At 36.8% G+C, this 21,104-nt stretch overlaps 1 protein-coding gene across 4 annotated transcripts in view; it reads right to left on the bottom strand.

Moving 5' to 3' along the window:
• Window positions 1–15,173: 15,173 nt before the first annotated feature.
• Window positions 15,174–21,104, bottom strand: part of LOC106666214 (serine/threonine-protein phosphatase rdgC) — a 227,649-nt gene continuing 221,718 nt past the window's right edge. For all 4 annotated transcript variants that reach the window (XM_014393243.1, XM_014393245.1, XM_014393244.1 and 1 more), the window contains 2 exons: window positions 16,037–16,121; window positions 15,174–15,973 (listed from right to left, as the gene is read on the bottom strand). In XM_014393243.1, coding sequence (XP_014248729.1) covers window positions 15,771–15,973; window positions 16,037–16,121 — 288 coding nt within the window. In that variant the 3' untranslated portion in view covers window positions 15,174–15,770. The remainder of the gene's footprint in view (window positions 15,974–16,036; window positions 16,122–21,104) is intronic.

The following is a 21,104-nucleotide window of genomic DNA, read 5'->3' as shown; positions in this document are numbered from 1 at the left end:
TAATAATTGAATTAAAAATATGTAAAATTATTCAACTTGGTGACATAAAACCTCCATGTTTGTTTTACATTTTGCACTTTGGTTAGACAATATATTGACAAATTAGTAGGTAATAAAACGAGCTTACATGTGGAACTCAGTCAACTTTATGTTGAATTATATTTTAAGGAGGCCACAGTACTAGCCGCTTTCATATTTGGATTTTTATTGAAGAGGATAAAAATTTGCGACTAAAGATCCAACTCAATCAGATTGAGATTATTATTGAGCTATAACTATTAAATAAAGCAATTTTTTTCAGATCGAAAATCAAAAACAAACAATCCATCCTTTGCTTGTCAATACAATGTTAAGTACCAAGAAAAGGGATGAGTTTTGTCAGTTCTGTCGGTAGTCCTTTGGCCTAGTTGATAATAATGAATAGGAGGCAATTGGGGTTGGACAGTTCAATTTGCGACAAATTGCCCATGCCCACTCAGGGTGTCGTGCAATTTTCCGTCTCCCACGCTTGTGACGTCCGTCGCACAAAATTGGACGAGGGCACGCAAACAGATTCTTGTGTAATGGAGGTAGCGCAGCAGTGCCTGCCTTCGACTTGCTCCTTCAGCAGGATTCGTGTTCTTTTAAAAGCCATTGCTCAAACCGGCCCCTGGGGCGTGTTGAACACGCTTCTTGGGAGTTCTCGTGGGAAAATTATGTTTTATGACTTTATGCAGGAGATATTTAATAATCCTGGGACATATTTGCGATGGGTTTTCTTTATCATCTGGTCATTGCTTTATTTCTACATAATTTAGCATTGAGAACCTGCAATGTGAATAATGTGTAAATACGATCTCTTGTGTTTAGTTTACTCCTCAAATATTAAAATGACATTTGCTTGTATAAACAGCGATGTTTACAAAGCGATCTTAATTTCTGAGATTCTCAGGAAAAAATATTGGATTAACTATAACTTAAAAATTGGTGCTTAGATGCTATTTTGCTATTGCTGAGGAACCCTCCTAGTTTTTCTCAGAAATTTCCTCTTCCGGTCTCCGTGATGACGAACTTGTACTTTCCACCCATCATGAACTATAAAAGACCCAGTCAAAAAGCGATCACAAAGACCTATCAATGAAGATGGCGAGTAGACGAAACGGACCGAACAGCAAGGATAGGAAGTCCAAAATAATCGAAAACGATTAAAATAAAAACTTTTTTTAAACTAAGAGGAAAATCGTCATAAATACATTTAAAATGAAATTAAATTTATATTAAAATAGCCTTGACAAAATAAAAGTACTTAAGTAAGTTAAAGTTCACATGTTGAACCGACCTTCCGTCTAAGGATTTTTATCAGATCTCAAAGCTTTACTAATAAACCTTTAGGTAGGCCGTCCACTGGAGCCATTTTCGGCCGAATAGGGCCGGATGATCCAAAAGCGAAGAAACGAATGAGCACGCGTCCATTAGAACCAATTCGTTCGGTCGTGTTGGGCCGTGTGAAACGTACAAGAAGAAATTTCAAAATTATCGTAAAATACTCCGTTTTAGATCATTTTGGCCAGGCTATTCTCGATGGTCTGTCAAACGTGTTTAAGGCATTCCTCTGTACTCGTCGGTTTGCCTTATTTTGACCAAATACCGACCACTGATGATGGCCTGATGTACAAAAGCAGCGAAGGTAGGCCCCCCAAAATGATAGGAAACGGCCAAATTACGGTGTTTAATCACCCCGCGGACCTAACGAAGGTTTATTTTTCTTCAATTAATTTTCCAATAAAGATGCTTTTTTAAGATTTCTTGAAATCTGGATGCTTATGAACCTGCAATTTGTTGAGATACTCAATGGTTTGCCAAACTGTTTTGGCATTTAGATTTCTTCGATATTTGGTCTGTGTTTATTATGACAAAGATCAACCATCAACTGCAGATTGTGAATTCGCAGACTTAAAGAAGAAATCCTGCAATTATAGTAAAATAATGGCCGTTTTAGAACATTTGGTCCGCCAAAATTAACTGAGGTTATTCTCGATGGTCTATCAAACGTGCTTGGGGTATTTAGCTGTCTTCATTGATGATCTATGGATTTTTTTGACAAAAGATCTACCACTAAAGAACCTGGTTGATCAGAAACTTACAAACTGCAGGTTCATGCTGACACGAAGAAGAAATTTGAAAATTTCCAACAATTCCAATTAATTTTCCAATAAAGATTCTTTTTCTTCTTCAAAACTGGATGATAATGAATCTGTTGTTTGTTTATTTCCGACCATTTTGGTCTGCCTATCCTCGATGGTTGCCAAAGTGTTTTGGCATTTAGATTTCTTCGTTATTTGGTCTGTGTTTATTATGACAAAGATCAACCATTGAAGACGGAAAAAATCTGAAGCGCTCCGGGCGTCTCGAACTACAGATTATCAATCCGCAGAAGGAAGAATTAAGGAAAAATCCTACAATTATTGTAAAATAATGGCCGAATAAAATAATTTTGGTCCGCCAAAATGAATCGAGGTTATTCTCGGTAGTCTGTCAAAAGGGGAATTTAGCTGTCTTCATTGATGATCTGTGAATTTTTTGGACAAAAGATTAACCACTAACCTGGATGATTAAATCTAAATTAAAGACTCATAATTTTGTCGTTTTTATACGTACGTATAAATATGCCTTGATTGTAAATATCTCTTCTTTTGTTTTCACAACTGTATAAGAGAAGGTGTTTTTTCTCAATAAATTCCTTAGCATGATGGTTGTAAAAATTTATAATATATCATTATTGTATTTATAATCCAAATAAATAATGGGATCCATAAAATAAATTTGAAAATTTGAATATGTGGCCTCGGCAGCTGATTGGTTAGGACAGTGAACCTCGGGCACGTAGACTTGGTCGTGGGTTCTATTCTTACTGACGCACCTGAAATTTCTGAGCCCTCCCTCTCTCTCACAAAATTCATTCACTTATGGGGCTTGACGAAAATGGAAAACATCTTGCGATCGTTACTCTAATCCGGATCTAAGCGAATGTATAATTGAAGGTCTGGACTGTCATCAAAGTTCCTGTTTACACCCCAAAGAAGAAATGTTTAGTTGCAGATATGATTCGACGTTTAGTTTAATTTTTATCAGTAAATACTTCAGTCAATTAGTTAGAATGCCAATGTGCTCAGATGTGTCGTGTTTTGTGCCGTGGAATGAGGGAACGGATCTCATTTTGTCAGTTCGTGAAGAGTTAATGATAGGTGGCCATTTAATGGGACATTGGGTCCTCTTTTACTAAAATTGCTCAAAAATAGCGCAGCCGGAAAATTATCTTTACCGAGGAGGGAACAAAGCTCTCGGCCGGCACGGAGGTCCTGGCCCAGGACGGATAATGACAGGTTGACCGAAATCTCGTAGACAGCTATTCATTAGGCTTCCACTGTTGGTTTTCCATCCGCCCTTTGTTCCAAAAGGGGTTAGAAGGAGGAAAAAGTCGACTTTTTAAGGGGAGGGTTGACTTCGAAAAAATATATTTCTGGTCGTCTTTTCAGGATCAGTTTTGTCCCAAACCTGCCTTTTGTGCTCTTTTATTTGAAGTCGCTTCCTTGCTTCTGAGCACGCAGATTGACACGACATCTCCGATTGTTATTGTATCGAAACGGAGGCTTTAATGTCCTTCTTTTCGAGAACAAAACATTTCGGGAGAACAAGGACGATTCGAAACCCAAAAACGTCCTTTCTTATAAGGAGCCTTCTGAATAAATTAGTTTTTTAAGAATACAACGAATGAATGCCTACAAAATTATATTAAGAATATTTTATTATTGAGAAAACAATATTTGTTTATTATTTTTGTATTTAGATAATAATATGATAGAACCTGGAATCACTAGAATTATTATTCAGAAATCGTGAGATGCGGTCTGGTGTGATGGTTTCAGAAAAACATTTTCTTTATCTTACCAACGTTTCGATCTTTATTGAGGTCATCTTCAGGGCCTGGTATTTACAAACATTGTTTACATTTAACAAATACATGTAGGATGTGGAAAAAAGTGAATTTATTCAATGCAAAATATATTTTTTATATTCAATCAAAGTATTTCTGCTCAATCGAAGTGTTTGTCTTCTGTGTAATTGTGCCATTCTTGCGTGTCGTGTTGAGAGTACCAGTGAGATATTGCTGCTTTATGTTTATATATGTTTGGTTTTGAAGGGGTGGGGAAGGAAGTCGGTATAGAAAAGACATTTTTCTATAAAAGAAGCCTTAAATAAGCCGACGCCTCATACAAAAAAATGTCTTGCAGTTGCAGGTCAACTGGGTGCGGATTGTGATCGAAAAGCCTTCTCTGCAACGCATCCCACATTTGCTCAATGGGATTGAGGTCTGGAGACAATGGGGGAAGGGATGGAATTCCCAGGTTTTCTAAAAATTGATGAACAACTTTGCCTCTATGAGGTCTGGCAGTGTCATCCAGAAATCGAAAATTCCTGCCAATGTGATTCCTGGTTTGAGGGATGTATTCTTCGATAAATTTTTGTGGTGAGGTTGCCTTTAACTATATGGAGTCCAGTTCTCCCTCCAGTGTAAATCCTAGCCCAGACCATTACACTGCCTCCTCCAAACTATGCAAAGGTGAAAGGTGCACGAACTGGGGCATTGTACGCATCCCCTGTTCTCGGAAGACACTTCGGCGCCTACTATCACTTCACAGACAGAAAGGCGACTAATCAGTAAACATAACAACATTCCAATTGGTGTTCTCTCCTAGGCGCTCGCTGTACCATATCCTTTAGCAGAGTCACACGAGGGCCAGTGCACCAGATCCTGTCTGTAAAGACGGGGGAGGATTGTATGGCCATCTGTACCACGGGGTGACGAAAATGTTTCAAAAACCAGCCCGAGTCACATTGGGATGGACTCGTGGTGGCTTGTGGTGACGCCCCTGGCGAGAACTTAGACAGAGGCTGTCTTCTATCTGGGACCTTTCGTGAAGCTTGCGTATGGCCAACGTATTACCCCCTGTTCCTCACGGGAGACGTTGCGACCGGACGACAGCATGTAAGCGTTGAGGACGTCATGATCATGCTACAGTCCCTCGAATGCGTAAGTAAGCGATTGGAAAAGGGTAGTGAGTCGGCGTCTTTGACTTGAGTATGCTTTGCATTGTTGTGCGTATGACCGGCGTGGTACCCTTGGGGAAGCGAAGGATCGGACCACCTAGGCTAGACCTACGGCGTCCCTCGAATGCGTGCAACAGGTGTAGGCTGAGCTCGATAAGAGACTTTTTACCGTAGACAGTGCTCATCTAGGGGGTGGGTAGCAATCCCACTCTAAACTAAAACCGCTGTCGGGGCGTTCCCGAAAGTTTCGACGCTAGAGGAGCCTCTACACTCAGAGAGATAGAGTCGCCTTCTCTATCTAGGGAGTACGCGAGGGGGGGGACGGGCTGATGTATTTCGGCCCGTTAGCCCCTCGCGTGCGGCGTACGACCCGACGCACAATGCGGACCCGACCATTCGGAGTGGACAAGCGGAGAACGAGGTTGTCTTGGCCCTTAGGGGCTGGGGCGCCTCTACACCAATGCTGCGGCGGTAACACCATTCCGTCGTATGCGGAGGTGCGTCAGCTCTCATCTTGAGAATCAAAACGTCCGATAAGGCGAATAGGCCGGTGCGTACGTTAAAGATCCTCTTGTCTTGCGACGAAGAGTTCTCGGGAACCTCATGCACCATATCCTCCTGAATTGCTGGTGGCGGGCTGTTGTTGAAGGTCGTCTCAAATGGATATGCGATGTGAAGCCAACTTCCTACAAATGATTACGAATCGTTTGAGTTGATAAAGGCCTAATCAATGGGACAAGAAACTCGGAAAACAAAAAGTTGTGCTAATTGTTGACAACTTTACACACCATCCTCCGGTACCAAATCCAAAACATATTAAACTCCATTCTCCCTTCAAACATGACCTGTATTTTACAACCCATGGACCAGGGACTACTCAGTACACTGAAAGTTAATTTCGAAAAATGGTCTTGATGAAGATATTGCATAGACTGAAACAAAATAAAGATATAAAAATGACAGTCCTAGATGCAATTCTAAAATATTTTGAAAATTGTTTCAATTTTGCTTTCTTTTTAAATGGACGCTTTTTTGGTTTTAAATGAAGTGAATTCAGGAACTGTAAAGATTAATAATCAATCTAACGTATACGAAGATTTGGAAGAATTAGGAACCATTTCTGTTCTTCCTTACACACGCGTCAAATTGTAATTTTCGGAAATTGCACAACGACGTTGCTACTAATGTCTATGATATATCTGATGAGAAAATCGCTTAAGACATAACAAACCCGGAAAAAAGTAGCCTGGTGAACCTTCCAAGAGGAAATCCATCCCAATTGCTGACTTTCCGAAGTAGTTTAATCACTGAATCAAGTTCGAATTTTGTATCCACGGCTTATGCACCAAAGTACGAGAAATGTCAACGGCGTTAAAACAGTTGAAAATTATGTCTAGATATATTACTTCGTCAAAAAATCTAGACGGACTAAAATCACATATTTTAAATTTAATAAATGATTTTATAAATTGGTAAAAATATACAACATGAGTAAATTTGTGAAGATTATGCTTTTTTTTTGTTAAAAAAGTTTATTTCAATGTTTCTTGAATACACGCACGTTTCAGTTTTGATTTCTTTCTTGTAGTTTTTCCATTCCGGCTAAACATTTGTCCGCTTATAACGATGCAAATCTAAGAACTGTGAACATTATTATTAACAGTTCGGCATTTCGCCATCATCAGTGTGTCTCCTGGCTAGCTAGTGGTGAGCGGGTGATGTACCTTTGATCTAATCACTACCGATCAACTTACATATATATANAGGGGTTAAATGCCTGGGTAGACTCGTACCCCATCCCTAAAAGGTCCCGGACTTGGTCGGCTCACGTGTCCTGCATAAATCTCTTGGACTTGTTCACAAACCTGATGATTTTATCTGGGAGAGTGATTTGGTGATGTTCGCTCCTTCAAAGATTTCAAATCTAGACCTAGCATACCTATCACACTCTGCGAGGTAGTGCCTTGCCGTTTCTTCTTTTATTTCGCAAAAACGGCAAAAGGGATCTGGTAGAATACCCATTAAAGAGAGGTGTCTTCTCAGTGGGTAGTGGCCCTTCAGGATACCTAGCAGCCTCCTAATTCCCTTCCTTGAGATAGAGAATAGCCATTTCGATTCTGCTGGTTTGATCACCTTAACAAACTCTTTCGATTGCCTGTATCCTGGGGATAGATACCGATGACCTTAGTCCGCCTATCCTCGCTGGCCGGTGTCTCGCGTTTCGGCATTTCGCTGACAGTGCTTTTTCGATGGTCATATTTAAACAATTTTGTTTTGAATGCTCAAATATTTTTATTGTGCATAGATTTGCTTTAGAAAACCAGGAATAGTGATCTGAGTAATCCGCGTTGTAAATCGACCTTAGAAACGTTTTTATAGGAATTTATATGACCTCATGAATGCTGCCCTAGGGGAAAGAGAGTAGGAGTTGGATGTTTCTCCAAATGGGCATAGCCGGAGCGAACACAGGACTTACATTTAAGCAAAGTGAGTTGTAAAATTGGATTCAGTTAGTTTACAGCTCCAGTACGTAGCCGGCGAATCAAGGACCGTCCTCATCAATATTTAACTGCCCTCGGCTCTTCACTGAGATCGATTTTAAATTTGCACGTTATCGAACGGTGGAATTTCAAGCCCTTGGCACTCTACCGTTTTACGTTGGCGTTCTCATAACAAACCGGATAAGAGACCGGTCCGAGGGTAGGAAGATTATTTCGGTGTCAGTAGGGGAAAGGCGCCTAATTAGATTTAAACCGAACGCGTGTCGGTAGTAAACAGTCAGATTAAACAAAAAAAAAGAGCCTAAACGATTTCTAACAAATGGGCCGATCCTAGATAAGTGTTTCATTAGGACAAATGAGGGAATGGGTTCGCAGCTTATGGGCAGGTGTCAACCCAATCAAAGAATCCGGCCGAGGCGACTTCTGGCAGGAATTACTACCCAAACGACTCTTTTCAAACCCTAACAGGGCCTTTAATCCAAAGATTTCAATAAACAAATACAATTCCGAAACAAGTCTAATATAAAATTTATTTGTTTAAATATATACATATCAAAACCCCCATATTTAATTACAATCAGGAGGTTTGATATGATAAATTTTAAAACATAAACAAAATTAACAGTTACAAAAAAATATCTATTCAGAGAAAGGGATAAATAAAATATAGAAAATTTCAACTTTGTATTTATTTATTTATTTACAGTCCAAACAGGTTAGGTACCCAAGCATAGGACAGTCAAGGAACACAACAAAACAATCATTATGATATAAAATACTAAAAAAGGATATAAAAATAATAGCAGTAAAAATAACAGCAAAGAAGCGCTTACACTTTTAACAAAAAATCAATATTATAAATAGATTAATAAATAACACAACAAAAGTAATAAATAACTCCTCAATTACATTTTAAAGCACGTTTAATATTTTTTTGAAAGACCTGAATGGACGAGGAGAAGGGGTCCGCACTGATAGCGAATTTATTTAAGTAATGCACAGCTGTGGAGATTGAAGACTGTAACCCGTATTTGGTCCTTGAAGTACCAAACTATTCATGGGTAGTTGACGCTGGGGAACCCTAAAGCCAATACAAGATAATATCTCCGGGGAATCAATAAAATTATTTAGGATCTTCCAAAGAAACACAACGGATGCCAAAACTTTTCTATCCTCCAGAGAATCCAGGCCTACGAGAGCAAGTCTGGCTTCGTAGGAGCAATAATGATAGTTCCTGCGATTGCATAATTTGTAATGCAGATATTTCGTGGCCTTTCTCTGTACCCTTTCTATCGTGTAAGACCCATCTAAAGAACTCGGCGTCCAAACAACACTGGCATACTCTAGGTCACTGCGCACCAGAGATAGATAATTTTATTGCAAAGGGGTTCGTAAAGTCAGCAGTTTGCCTGAGTACGAATCCTAAATTTTTAAAGGATTTATTTCTAACGGCATGGATATGGTCCGGAAAATCACAATTCTTATTAAAAATAACCCCGAGATCCGAGATAGTATCTACCTCGTCAATGTGATAACCTTCGATACTATAATCGAATTGGTCGTAATCGTTAATTATTTTTTTCTTGCTGAACTTCAAAATCTTACATTTATTTTCGTTCAATTTCAAATTATTACGCTTACACCAAAGCCAAAAGAGACTCAAGTCAATTTGCAAGAGAATACAATCTTTCGACGATTCGACAGGGCGATAAATTTTCAAATCGTTAACAATGAAAATGAAGAATTAATGAGAGCCGAGTCGACGCCATTAAAAAATAAAATGAATAAGATCGGACCAGAATGAGAGCCCTGAGGTAAGGTAGATTTCGATAAGTCTACACCAAATCTCACAACAAAAGACCTCTCAGACAAAAAGGAGTCCACCTATCCCAAAAGGGGTTGGCCCACACCTAGTTTTTTTGAGTTTTCTGACCGGAATGAGACGATCCACACTATCAAAAGCCTTTGATAAATCCATTTGCACCGAGTGAACACATTTACCGAGCTCTAGATTATTTAAAATGTATTCTTTATAGAGAACAAGGTTCGTAATACAGGAGCGTCCTTTCATGAACCCATGATGTTTCAGAATAGCATGCTTAAACGAGGAGCCCAAAGCATCAGCAAAAATGGAATCCATGATTTTCGGAATAATCGAACATTTGTTGATAGGGCGATAATTTTCAATATTTTTACGTTCTCCTTTTTTTTATAAACCGGGGTAACAAAATTAATTTTCCATCTAGTCGGAAATACGGACTCACTCAAAGACTTCTTGAAAATAATAGTGAGGGGCAGGGTAAGCGCATCACAACTCTTTTTTAAAATAATTTTACGAATACCATCAGGACCCGTGCTACATGATGCATCCAAATCAAGAAGTTTTTTTCTTATAATCTCTGGATTGAAATCGACCCAATTCAAATCAACAGCCTCAGCAGCATCCAACTCAAGATCTGACCCGCAGCTATCAGAGAAATTCCCTTTAAACAGGGAAGCGAATTCCTGGGCAAACCTGAACGGGGAATTGTATGTAGCAATAGTAAGTTTCTGTCTCAGTGTTCGCATTTTTTTCAAGGTGGTAATTGGGTGGTAAGCAATGGCCAGTATAGGCCTTATTATTATTATTATTATTATTATTATTATTATTCACATCTTCCCTACTGAGAGAATTTGGCAATGCCAGCCTAGATTTCAAACAACTCTGATTTTTTGCAGCTCTTGCAGTTTAATTTGGAACAGTCTTTCTAAAAGATAGGAGGACAAAAGATCAACATATTTTTTTAGCTTATGAGGGTCCTGGGTTTTATGAAGAAGTCTATATTTATTTTATTTATTTATTTTTTTAACGAGGGTTCGCAACAGCAGAGGTCGTATAAACCCTCAGGGGTGTTTTTGAAAAAAAGCCCATTTGTAAGTATGTCGGGTTCAAATGCAGGGCCGCTGGATTTGAACCCCGGACCTTACTGTGATGAACGCCGTGTCAACGCCTAAACAGTTACGTCCACCGACGCCCCTTAAGAATCTGTATTGACTTCTTGCAGTTTGAAGGTCTGTGTGGATGCTAAGGTTGGATAAGAAACAAGACGCTTGGGTAATGGTTCAAAGGATTTTGGACTGGAGAGGCTGAATTCTGTATAGGTGGATGAAACCCTCAGTTCAATTTCATAAGTCCAGATTGATTAAGTCGATTTTTTGAGGAGTTTATAGTCTGATCAGTTCTATTCTTTGAGTCGAGTGTGAGGGTTCCAAGTGAGACTTTTGTCGATGCAAATTTCGAAATAAAGATTATTTGGAGATCGTGAGATGCGGTCTGGTGTGTCGTAGTTCTTAAAAAAATATTTTCTTTATCGTGCCAACGTTTCGATCTTCATTGAGATCATCTTCAGGGCCTGGGATTACAGAACAGATACATGTAAACTCAGTCGCAGCTACGCCAATATCATTAATCAAATTCTATATCAATAACATACATATATCCTCATCAAATCACACAAAACATAACATATAAAACAATTATTACATTTCTCACATCAAACATTTCTACATAGTCTAATTTTTCATAAATTTAGCTTTCCTTTCCTTAATTATCCCTGCCTATATAATCCTGAAAGGATAATCACACCGAACCATTCCCCATTTTTTCCCATTGTTGGCTCCGTTCAGCTCAAAGAAGCCGGCTCCTCATATAAAAAATTTTCTGTCCCAACTTCCTTCCCCACCTCTTCAAAATCCAACATATATAAGCATAAAACATCAATATGTCACTGGCACTCTTAACACGACACCAATAATGGCACATCTACACAGAAAACAAACACTTTGTGTGAGTACAAATACTTTGATTGAGTCTAAAATTTCTAGCATTGTATAAATTTACTTTTTTTCACATCCTACATGTATTTGTTTAATTTAAACAATGTTTATAAATCACTTATATGTTTATAAATCCCAGGCCCTGAAGATGATCTCAATAAAGTTCGAAACGTTGGCACGATAAAAAAACGTTTTTCTGAAACCTACGTCACACCAGACCGCATCTCACGATCTCAAAATAATCATTAACTAACGGTCACTAAACACCACACATTTCGAAATAAAGGATGAACAGAGGTGTAGATCGGAGAAAGGTAAAAGCAATTTGCTTGGATTTGGTTTTGTCAATTCTGATCTTCCTGAATCATTTTACCAAACAGAAGAGACGGTCCTGGAGGTTTTTGAAGGACTGGGTCACGGTTCACTGAAAGGATGGCGGTATCAGCATGTGTGAGGAGTACTGTGGGCTGGTACAAAAATCATGCAAGTTTTGAAAAGGCAGTCCAAACTATTTTTAATTTTTATAGAATAAAGAAAATTTATTCGAAATATTTTTCATTAGAATCTATACTTCTTTGTCAAGCGCTTTTACTACGCTGACACAAAAAAATCTTTATTTCGATTAACAATAAAGTCTTGGAGAGCCGGGTCGTCCGAGAGGCTTTTGCGCGACAAGAGCACGATTCGTAGATGGCCCCCCAGAACCTGAGCCGGAAACAAGGAATCGTCCTTATGCGATTAAGAATAGGCCATACGCGGTTGACACACGGGCACCTGCTCTTGGGCCAAAGCCCGCGCAGGTGCCCCTTATGCAGAGAAAGGTTGCTCGATGTGTCCCACATACTGGAAACATGTCATGCCTTGGCTCCATACAGGGAGCGTGTAGGCATGCCATCCAATCTGAAGATGGTACTCAAGCACTGCAGCGAGTTTCAGTCCCCTGTTCCGCTTTTTAGGGGAAATTGGGTTTTTTTATTGTATATAATATGTCTTATATGTTGTGTGTCTATGTGTTTTGTCTGAGTGCATGTATTTATTAGCGTGAATGGCGAGGGGTGAGGGTGAAATATAACGTCATCATCGCCCCTCGAACGTTGAGAGCGGATGAGTGTGTGTTCGGGGTCGATGGCGGAATATTTATAAAAGAACTCCATCGACCCCAATCTAGATTAGTTTGAGTGTAGGTCGGTGGAGGAATATCAGGTACTCCACCGACCAAACGGAATGAGTGTATTGTTTGAATGTATTTATTTGTATGAATGTAGTGTTTGAAAGTGTAAATAGAATATAGACTTAGCCGGGGGCTGAAGTGACCTAGATGTCGGAAGCCCCACTCAAAAAAATAAATAAATAAATAAAAAATAAATGAAAAAATAAAGTCTTGGAAGGCCTTTTCGGCTTCACCGCGTTCTCTAAAAATTTTATCACTCAAGAAGTGATCAAGATGCCTAAAAAGTGGACGTTTGTAGGCGAGAGTTCGGGTGAACATGGAAGGTGCAGTAAGATTTCGTATCCTTAAGTTTCCGCAGGATTGGCATTGCGTTGTCGTGAAGAAGAATCCTGCCCCTTACGGTTTACCTATGCAACAAAGACGTTGCAGTTTCCGTGCATTTTGTCAATTTCTTGACAATTTTTCTCTGCTGTGATAGTTTCTCTATAATTCAGGAACCCAGCAGAACAACACCAAATAGTCGCCATAACTTTTTTTGGGTGAAGATTTGATTTGGGGAAGTGTTTTGTCGTTTCATCCTTGTCCAACTACTGGACCTGTACGCCCTCTGTTATCACACAGAATCCATTTCTCATCGTACGTGTGATTCGATCGAGAAATGGATCATTTTGGTGGCGCAATAGAAGAGACGGGAAAATTTCAAAGCGCCGATTTCTTTGGGCTTTGGTTAGTTCGTGCGCTACCAACTTGTCGAGCTTCTTTACTTTACCAATTTCCTTCAGATTGCAAACAACGGTTGATTGGCCAACACTAAGCCCTTCCGCAATTTCCCGTGCTGTCTTCCCTGTCTTCGAGATCGAAATCTCCAAAACTATCGCTGCACCGTGCATTCGCTAATGCTTCCCTCCCTCCGAACTGTATTGATGTCACTCGCGGATTGGGCAGCACTTTGCCCAATTGTAAATTCGTACCAATAAATTTGACGAAAATATAGTTTAGACATATTTAATTTCGCAGGTCCTCACTCTTATAAAATTCAGTACAAAGTTTTGTATAAAAAATAACAATTAAAAATAGTTATTACAATCCATAACTTAGATTTGAAGATATAAATGTAAAAAAGAAAGGATATTTATTTAAAAAAATGTCACTCTCAAAATTTATCACTTTAGGTTGTATTTTTTGAATGGTAATGTCATTACAATAATTTAACCGTAAATTATGACATTTAATTTTTTTTACAATTTAATTAAGAATAAATACTTACAAATCCATTTAAGCAATACATGCATCGATGCTTAATTTCTTCTCACTTTGATTACATGTCTCATGTAAACTTTCAAGTAAAGGTAAACTTTCAAAAATGGTAATGAGAAGTTCAAAGAGAGATAACAAGAAAATAACAGTATAAATAAACCTTCTAATTATATAAAACTGTTATTTTTTTACACTTATAAAAAAAACCATCTCTACACAATTGTAATAAAAACAACTCCATTACAAACAATATTGAGCTAGAATATATTTTCACTAAAAACAACCACAATGACTAGTGTAAAAAAAACAACTATTTTATTTATTTCAAACAAACAAAAAATAAGAGATCTTTAATGTATGAAAAGACAACAAAATAGCTACTAATAAATAAAGAAGTTAAATAAATATTTTACACTGGTCCCTTTAATACAAAATGAACAAAAATACCTATTTTTTGAGATTTACCCAATACATTACATATACTTTAAACTTGAGTAAGTTTTTACAAAGTAAAAACAATAATGTGTTGAGTATTTTCTAATCTCAAATTTTCTATCGTATTGAAATTATTTAATTATAATTTAATATTTTAATTTTTTACAAGTTAGGAATGTGCTCTTTTTTTAGGGCTTGATGATATCAAAATTATGTTGCCAAGGAGCATGTTATTGTTATATTAAGCGTAATATAATAATTCGAAAAGAGAAATGAATCATAATAAACTACTCGATTAAAGAAAAAACCTTGAAATATAGTCTAATAATAATAATTATTATTATTATCATAGTTGCACAAACCCTTAATTAATATTTATTGAAATATATATTTATGGTGTGGTATTTTATTATTATAAAGCAAATATTATTTAATAGAAATACAAATAATTCTTCCTTCATCATTTGAATAACTCTGTAAATTTTTTATAAAGACCAAAAAGTGTATTTTGATATAATATTTGAAGAAATTATATATCTTCTGTATCTTTATTTAACAATCTCCACATGTATGTTTATTTTCAGTAAAATATATAATGTTCCATTTCTAATTTTATGATTTTCACTGTGGCCATAATTGAATTAAAATAAATAAATTACAATTAATTAAGGTTTTTAGTTGAGATAAAAAAGTCAGTGGCACGAGCGGGATTCGAACGCACGATCTTCAGCTAGATATGCCGCTGCTCTACCACTTGAGATTGGAAGTTGGTGTCCGAGTGGATCAAGGTCACGATAGCTCAAGTGGTGGAGTGGCGTATCTAGCCGAAGTTCATCGGTTCGAATCCCGCTCGAGCCATTGACTTTTTTATCACAACTAAAACTTTAATTAATTGTAATATATTAATTGGTCAAGCGGACCACGAAATTAGTGAATTAAATAAATAAAAAGTAATATTTCCAGTTTATGCTTTAAGCAAATGGAAAGGATTCATTTATTGTAATTTGTTTATTCCATAATTGTAATGTGAAGACAAATTGCACGAATGACGTGAAAATCAGATTTTGAATTTAGTTAAAAAGTGCAGCCAGGGTATTTGCCAAGACCTTGACATGAAAATGTAGCATTTAGTATATCAAAAAATCATCTAGTTTTATTTTTCTATTTATATGAAACTTACCAGCTACAACTAACAATCTTTAGTTTAAAAAAAATTAAATTAAAAATTAATTAATGCATTGGGTGCATAAATATTTTTTTTGGCATTGCACTGAGATCACAATAGTAGCAATTAGACAACCGTGTTTTTTTTTCTTTCTCTCTTTAATTTTCATTACAAAATCAAGATATGCGATAGTATAAACAATCAAAAAGTTTTCCTTCTATTCTCATTCAACAACATAGCAATATTATTGAGATATGTAAAACCTTGAGAAACAGTTTAGCATATTTTCTCATGAATAAATAAAACAATGGACATTTTTCTTTTTTTTTTCTTTTATCTAATCCTCTTCTTCGGATTCTAACTCTATCGAATGCTGGCTTTCAACCAGACGGAATGTTTCTAGGAATTCGTTCAAATCGACGAGACCGTCCTTGTTCATGTCCATGCTCTTGCATATGTCCACCGCCGTTTCGGTGGACTGGTCTAGATGCTCTCCTATGAGCTGGCAGGCATCTTTGAACTCTTCGACGGATATGTATCCTGTGTTTAAACAAACAAATTGGACCTTTTTAAAATTCTAACTTAATAAAGTGATAATTTTACCTGAATTGTCTTTGTCGATAATTCTGAAAATAGCTTCCAAACTTGACTTGTTTTTGTAGAGAGTCTCCACCACAGTTGTGTCAGACTAAGAAATGAATAAATTTTTGAAATAGTGATTTTAACAACTTTTTGACTATTAATATTTATATTTAATATTTAATAACAGAAAATATTACATAAGAATCGTTGTTATAATTTATTTTAATTTGTAAAGAAATCATCTCCTGTTAATTTAATTGTATTTGTTAAAATTGGATTGTTAACTGTTGAATTATTGAAAAAATGTTACAAACTTATATTTTACATCCAAATACTTAACATTTACATGAACAAAATGTTGTCTGATGAACATCGCAACCAGAAATATTGGATATAGTTGTCAGTTCGAGGAGAGACTGCGGTATTGGTGAAAAAGGGACATGTATGCCACAACCTAATACAGTTGGTATGACCTCAAGGTATCATGTCAATATGATAACATTGATATTACCATGGTTTTCATGAAAAATGGATAGGTATGTAGACAAGTTATGTTTAAGCAAAACATATGTTATATATCTGATAGAAACCATGAGATACCATGATGATCATGAAAAAGGTCCAGGTAGTCTAGTTATGTTTAAACCTGGCAGGTTTAATGTTAATGATGGAAACTATGAGATGCCACGGTGACCATAAAAAACATACGAGTATTCAAGTTATGTTTAAACCCTGGCCTATTGGCTATACACGGCAGTAATAAGGCCCAGTATAACCTATGGATCATTAATCTGGTGGAACAAAGCTCAACAAAAAGTAGCTACCCAAACATTAGGCAGCATACAAAGAAGAAGGAGAAGAAGGAGAAGGAGAGGAAGGAAGAGAAGGAGGAGAAAAAGAAGAAGAAAAATAACTTTATTCTGGGACTGATGTCCCCTAAGAATAATTTACATGAAATAAATAAAGGAAGTTCCTTCTATGAAGTTAAAAGTAAAAAAAAAAGATAGAAATCTTGGCACAATGTATACCAATAAGGCAGGACAGAAGAAAAAATTACGATAATATTAAACAAAAATAACAAATGTTAACGTGAGGTCTCTGCTTGGAGGGAGAGGAGGTGGTTATACAGGTGGGATTTAAAGGAGGAAAAGGAGGCAGCGTGACGGATAGAAAGGGGAAGGGAGTTCCAGAGTTTAGGGACTCAGATCAGAAAGGATCTTTCAAAGGTATGGGTTGTATGTTGTGGAAGGATAAGGTCGATTGGGGATGAGCAGGTCTTACGAGTGTGATGTGAGGAGTTGAATTGGAGGGATTGGATGGATGATGTAAGGAGTACGACGAATGTGGATGGACTGGAAAAGAAAGCATCCTAGGAAATACTGTGCACGGAAAGACTAGCAAACCTATGTATCACAGGGGCAATGAGAACAACCCCTACAAACGCATTAGAAACTTTGCTAAACCTACCTCCATTGTTAATATTCATACAAGGAGAGGCAAGTAGCTCACTTAGGCTCCAGCAACAATTAAATTGGAAAGGAACTAAACAATTCGGGCATACAACCATAATCAACAAAATCAGACACCCATTATTAGAAATGGGGACTGATTGTATGATCCCAGAAACAATCTTCACAACTTCCTATAATGTCTCAATGGACTATAAAGGAGAAAAAGAACACAGGGGAGCATCAGATACAATGATATGGTACACAGATGGCTCCAAAACAAACGAAGGAACCGGATCAGGCGTTTTCCGTACAAGCCCAAACATGAGCAATCAAACTCATTAAGGAAGTACACTTTGGTCTTTCAAGCGGAAATACAGCCATCAAAGCTTGTGCCCTGGAAAATCTTAAAAGAGGTTACACTGGCAAAAAATCTTCATAAGATTTGATAGCCAAGCAGCCATTAAAGCATTAGCATGTAAAAGAATCACATCAAAATAAGTCAGTGAATGCATCCAAAATCTCTAAAACCTGGGGAAACACAACAACCTGATGATATATTGGGTGCCAGGGCACAGGGGAATTTTGGGAAACGACAAAGCAGACAGTCTGGCCAGAGGAGGATCTGCAAGACCATACATAGGCCCTGAACCTATTCTTGGGATAACAAAAACAAATATAGAATCCTCCATCGCAGAATGGATCCAAACAAAACAAAAGGAGAACTGGATAATTTCTAACAGTGCTAGACATAGTAAACTTATGGTGAAACAACTCTCACCAAGACTGGGAAGAACACTGCTTCAATTGAAGAGGGCCAAACTCAAAGGAGTGGTAGGTCTACTAACCGGTCACTGGCATCTGAGAAAATACCTACACAACATGGATATATTGGGTTGTCCGGAAAATAATGCAGGATTTTGGTATTAAACAAAAAAAAAGAAACTAGTTACTTTAAAGCAATGTTCTTTAATCAAAATAATTTCCCNGACATTCATACAAATGAGTAATCCTGTAAACGTAAACAGAATATTTTATATAGATTTTTTTTAATGAAAACTTAAAATCCTGCATTATTTTCCGGACAACCCAATATACAGCGATGATCCCATTTGCAGATTATGTAATGAGGAGGAGGAAACAGCCACTCATATCATCTTCGAATGCGAAGCAACAGCTCAATGGAGATTGAACCTAACGTACGGAAAAAACTTAGGGAATCAAATTGCTGCAGCGACAGTCAATGACCTGATACTTCTAAGGAGAAGGATTGAGTCTATTGACTGAACTAAGGAACTAGGAAGGTACAATAAGCCAGAAGGCTGCAGTGCCTGGGGAGCGCAAAGCAAACCCCGCTTCCTAGTATCCTTTTTTACCAAACCATATCAATAACATATGTTTAAACCTGACACATCTGATATAACTGACGAGATGCCATGATGATGATGAAAAATGTCCAAATAGTCAAGTTACGTGTAAACCTGACAAGTATGTTATAAATGATGGAAACCAATAGATGCCATGGTGATCATGAAAAACATAGAGTATTCAAGTTATGTTTAAAGCTGACATATTTGACATAACTAATGGAAACAATGAGATGCCATAGTGACCATTAAAAACATACAAGTATTCAAGTTGTGTTTACACCTATTTTATTTATTATAATATAATTACCCAAAAATTATTATACAATTAATGGAAACCATGAGATGCCATGATGATGAAAAAGGATCTACTTCATAAATTGGATGGGTTTTGGTCTGTGAATCGATGAATTCATGTTGAACCTGAACAGGGTCACTTACTGGGTTTGTCTCCACTCATGGGTTTTTATTTATTCAAAAAAAGTAATTTAAGTAGTTTAAACTCGACATACTTGATACATCTGATGGAAAACATTACAGGTCAAGGTGATCATGAAAAATATTGGACCAACACCAAAAATATTGGACTTTATCTTGGAGACCATCATTGCATGTCCTAAAACATTGGTTGTAAGAAGCGCTTTGCTGAGGACATGATGTTCATGTAAAAAACTTAATTGCATCTCACAGAACCGCTTACCATTTCCTGTGATTAAGTTAGATCTTAGTTGAATAAGTATATTACAAATATAATATTTTCTATTTTGTTAAAAAAAAGTATACTTTTGTTGAAAATGTAATAAAAGAAAAAACTTATAAAATAGTGAAAATAAATGTTATATTTAAAGTAATCAATGAAAACCTTAAGTTATAAAAGTATTATTTTTAACAATTTGCAAGCATTGTAGAAAGGATAAATAACATTACCACAGAATATAAATGCAGAAACTATATTTTTGCGCAAATCTGTAGGAAAATGCTTGAGACAAAAATCATGGGAAAAAGGGTGGCATTGTGTTGGGTGAAAGGGCATGCAGGCTTATGGCAAAATGAAACTGTGGACGCACTTGCAAAGGAGGCTGCAACATCAGGTCCAACCTTTGACATTAAAATTCCTAAAGATGACGGGAAAAACTTTTTGGAAAAGTTTTGTAGAAATCTGTGGCAAGAAAAATACAACGCATCAAATGTTGGCAATTATTACAGGTCACTGTTCCCTGAGCTCAAGAAAAAAACCATGTGTTTCGGAAGGCGAAAGCCCAGAAGGAATGTCAAAGGAGTTCTATTCTACTATTTTTAGACTGAAGACAAATCATGGCCTATCGGGTAGCTACAAGAGGAGAATCGGTTTGGCATCGTCTCCGAACTGTCCCACTTGCAATTGCCCTTCAAAACCTTCCCACATAATTTTTGAATGTCCAGAATATGAAAATGAAAGAGACAAACTGCTGAAAAATCTGAGCAAAGTCCCAAACATTTCCAAACCAATAAACTTAGAATCTGTCCTAATAAGCAACAATTCATCAGCTTTCAACATAATCTTTGGAATTCTAAAGTTGATAAACGTTTCTTTTTCATTATCTTCAACCATGAAAATTTAGAAGATGAGAAGATGATGGAGCTGAAAGAGTGGGTGCGGGCGCGCGGCGGGGACCTGGCCCTGGTCGGCCGATCCCGCTCGACAGTAAAATGAAAATAGAAAACTTCATGGGTAATATGCCAGCGTAAACCCCCCCCCCCCAAAAAAAAGTATATATATATTTAATATAATATTTAATATTCTATTGACCTAATAAGACCAAACAAGATTTCCTTGAAATAGTTGTCCCTGCATCCGTGGTCTTCCCTTATCTTGTGTTAGTTTAGATATCCCAAAGGTGATAATAATAAGTGTTTTATTGTAGCCACATAGTAAAAAAACAATTTTTACAACGTCAAAGTTACATTTTGTTTGTTCTAATAAGTTCATGTTTTATTTATACATTTTTTAAAAAAAGTTTCTTCCTTTTTATTTATAAATTTTTTTAAATTTATGTATACATTTATAACAATATAACTCCTTTTATTTTCGCTATAAACAAGCGGGGTGCCATATTTCTTACACTCTTTGTTCTCTCAAAAAAAAAAAAAAAAAAAAAAAATCTTTGTTGTTTTTATAAGCTTGTTTTATAATGAACTGTAAAATTTATGTTGTTGCTAATTTACTTAATGTTTTTTTACGAACAACAACATTAAGTAAATAAATTTTAAATGCTTAAGGTGTGTGAGAAAGGA

Source organism: Cimex lectularius, unplaced genomic scaffold (genome assembly GCF_000648675.2).
Source record: "Cimex lectularius strain Harlan isolate CLEC.00 unplaced genomic scaffold, Clec_2.1 scaffold5, whole genome shotgun sequence".
Taxonomy (NCBI): Eukaryota; Metazoa; Arthropoda; class Insecta; order Hemiptera; family Cimicidae; genus Cimex; species Cimex lectularius.
Note: the sequence above shows the minus strand (reverse complement) of the source record. Positions and strands in the feature narration are given on the sequence as shown.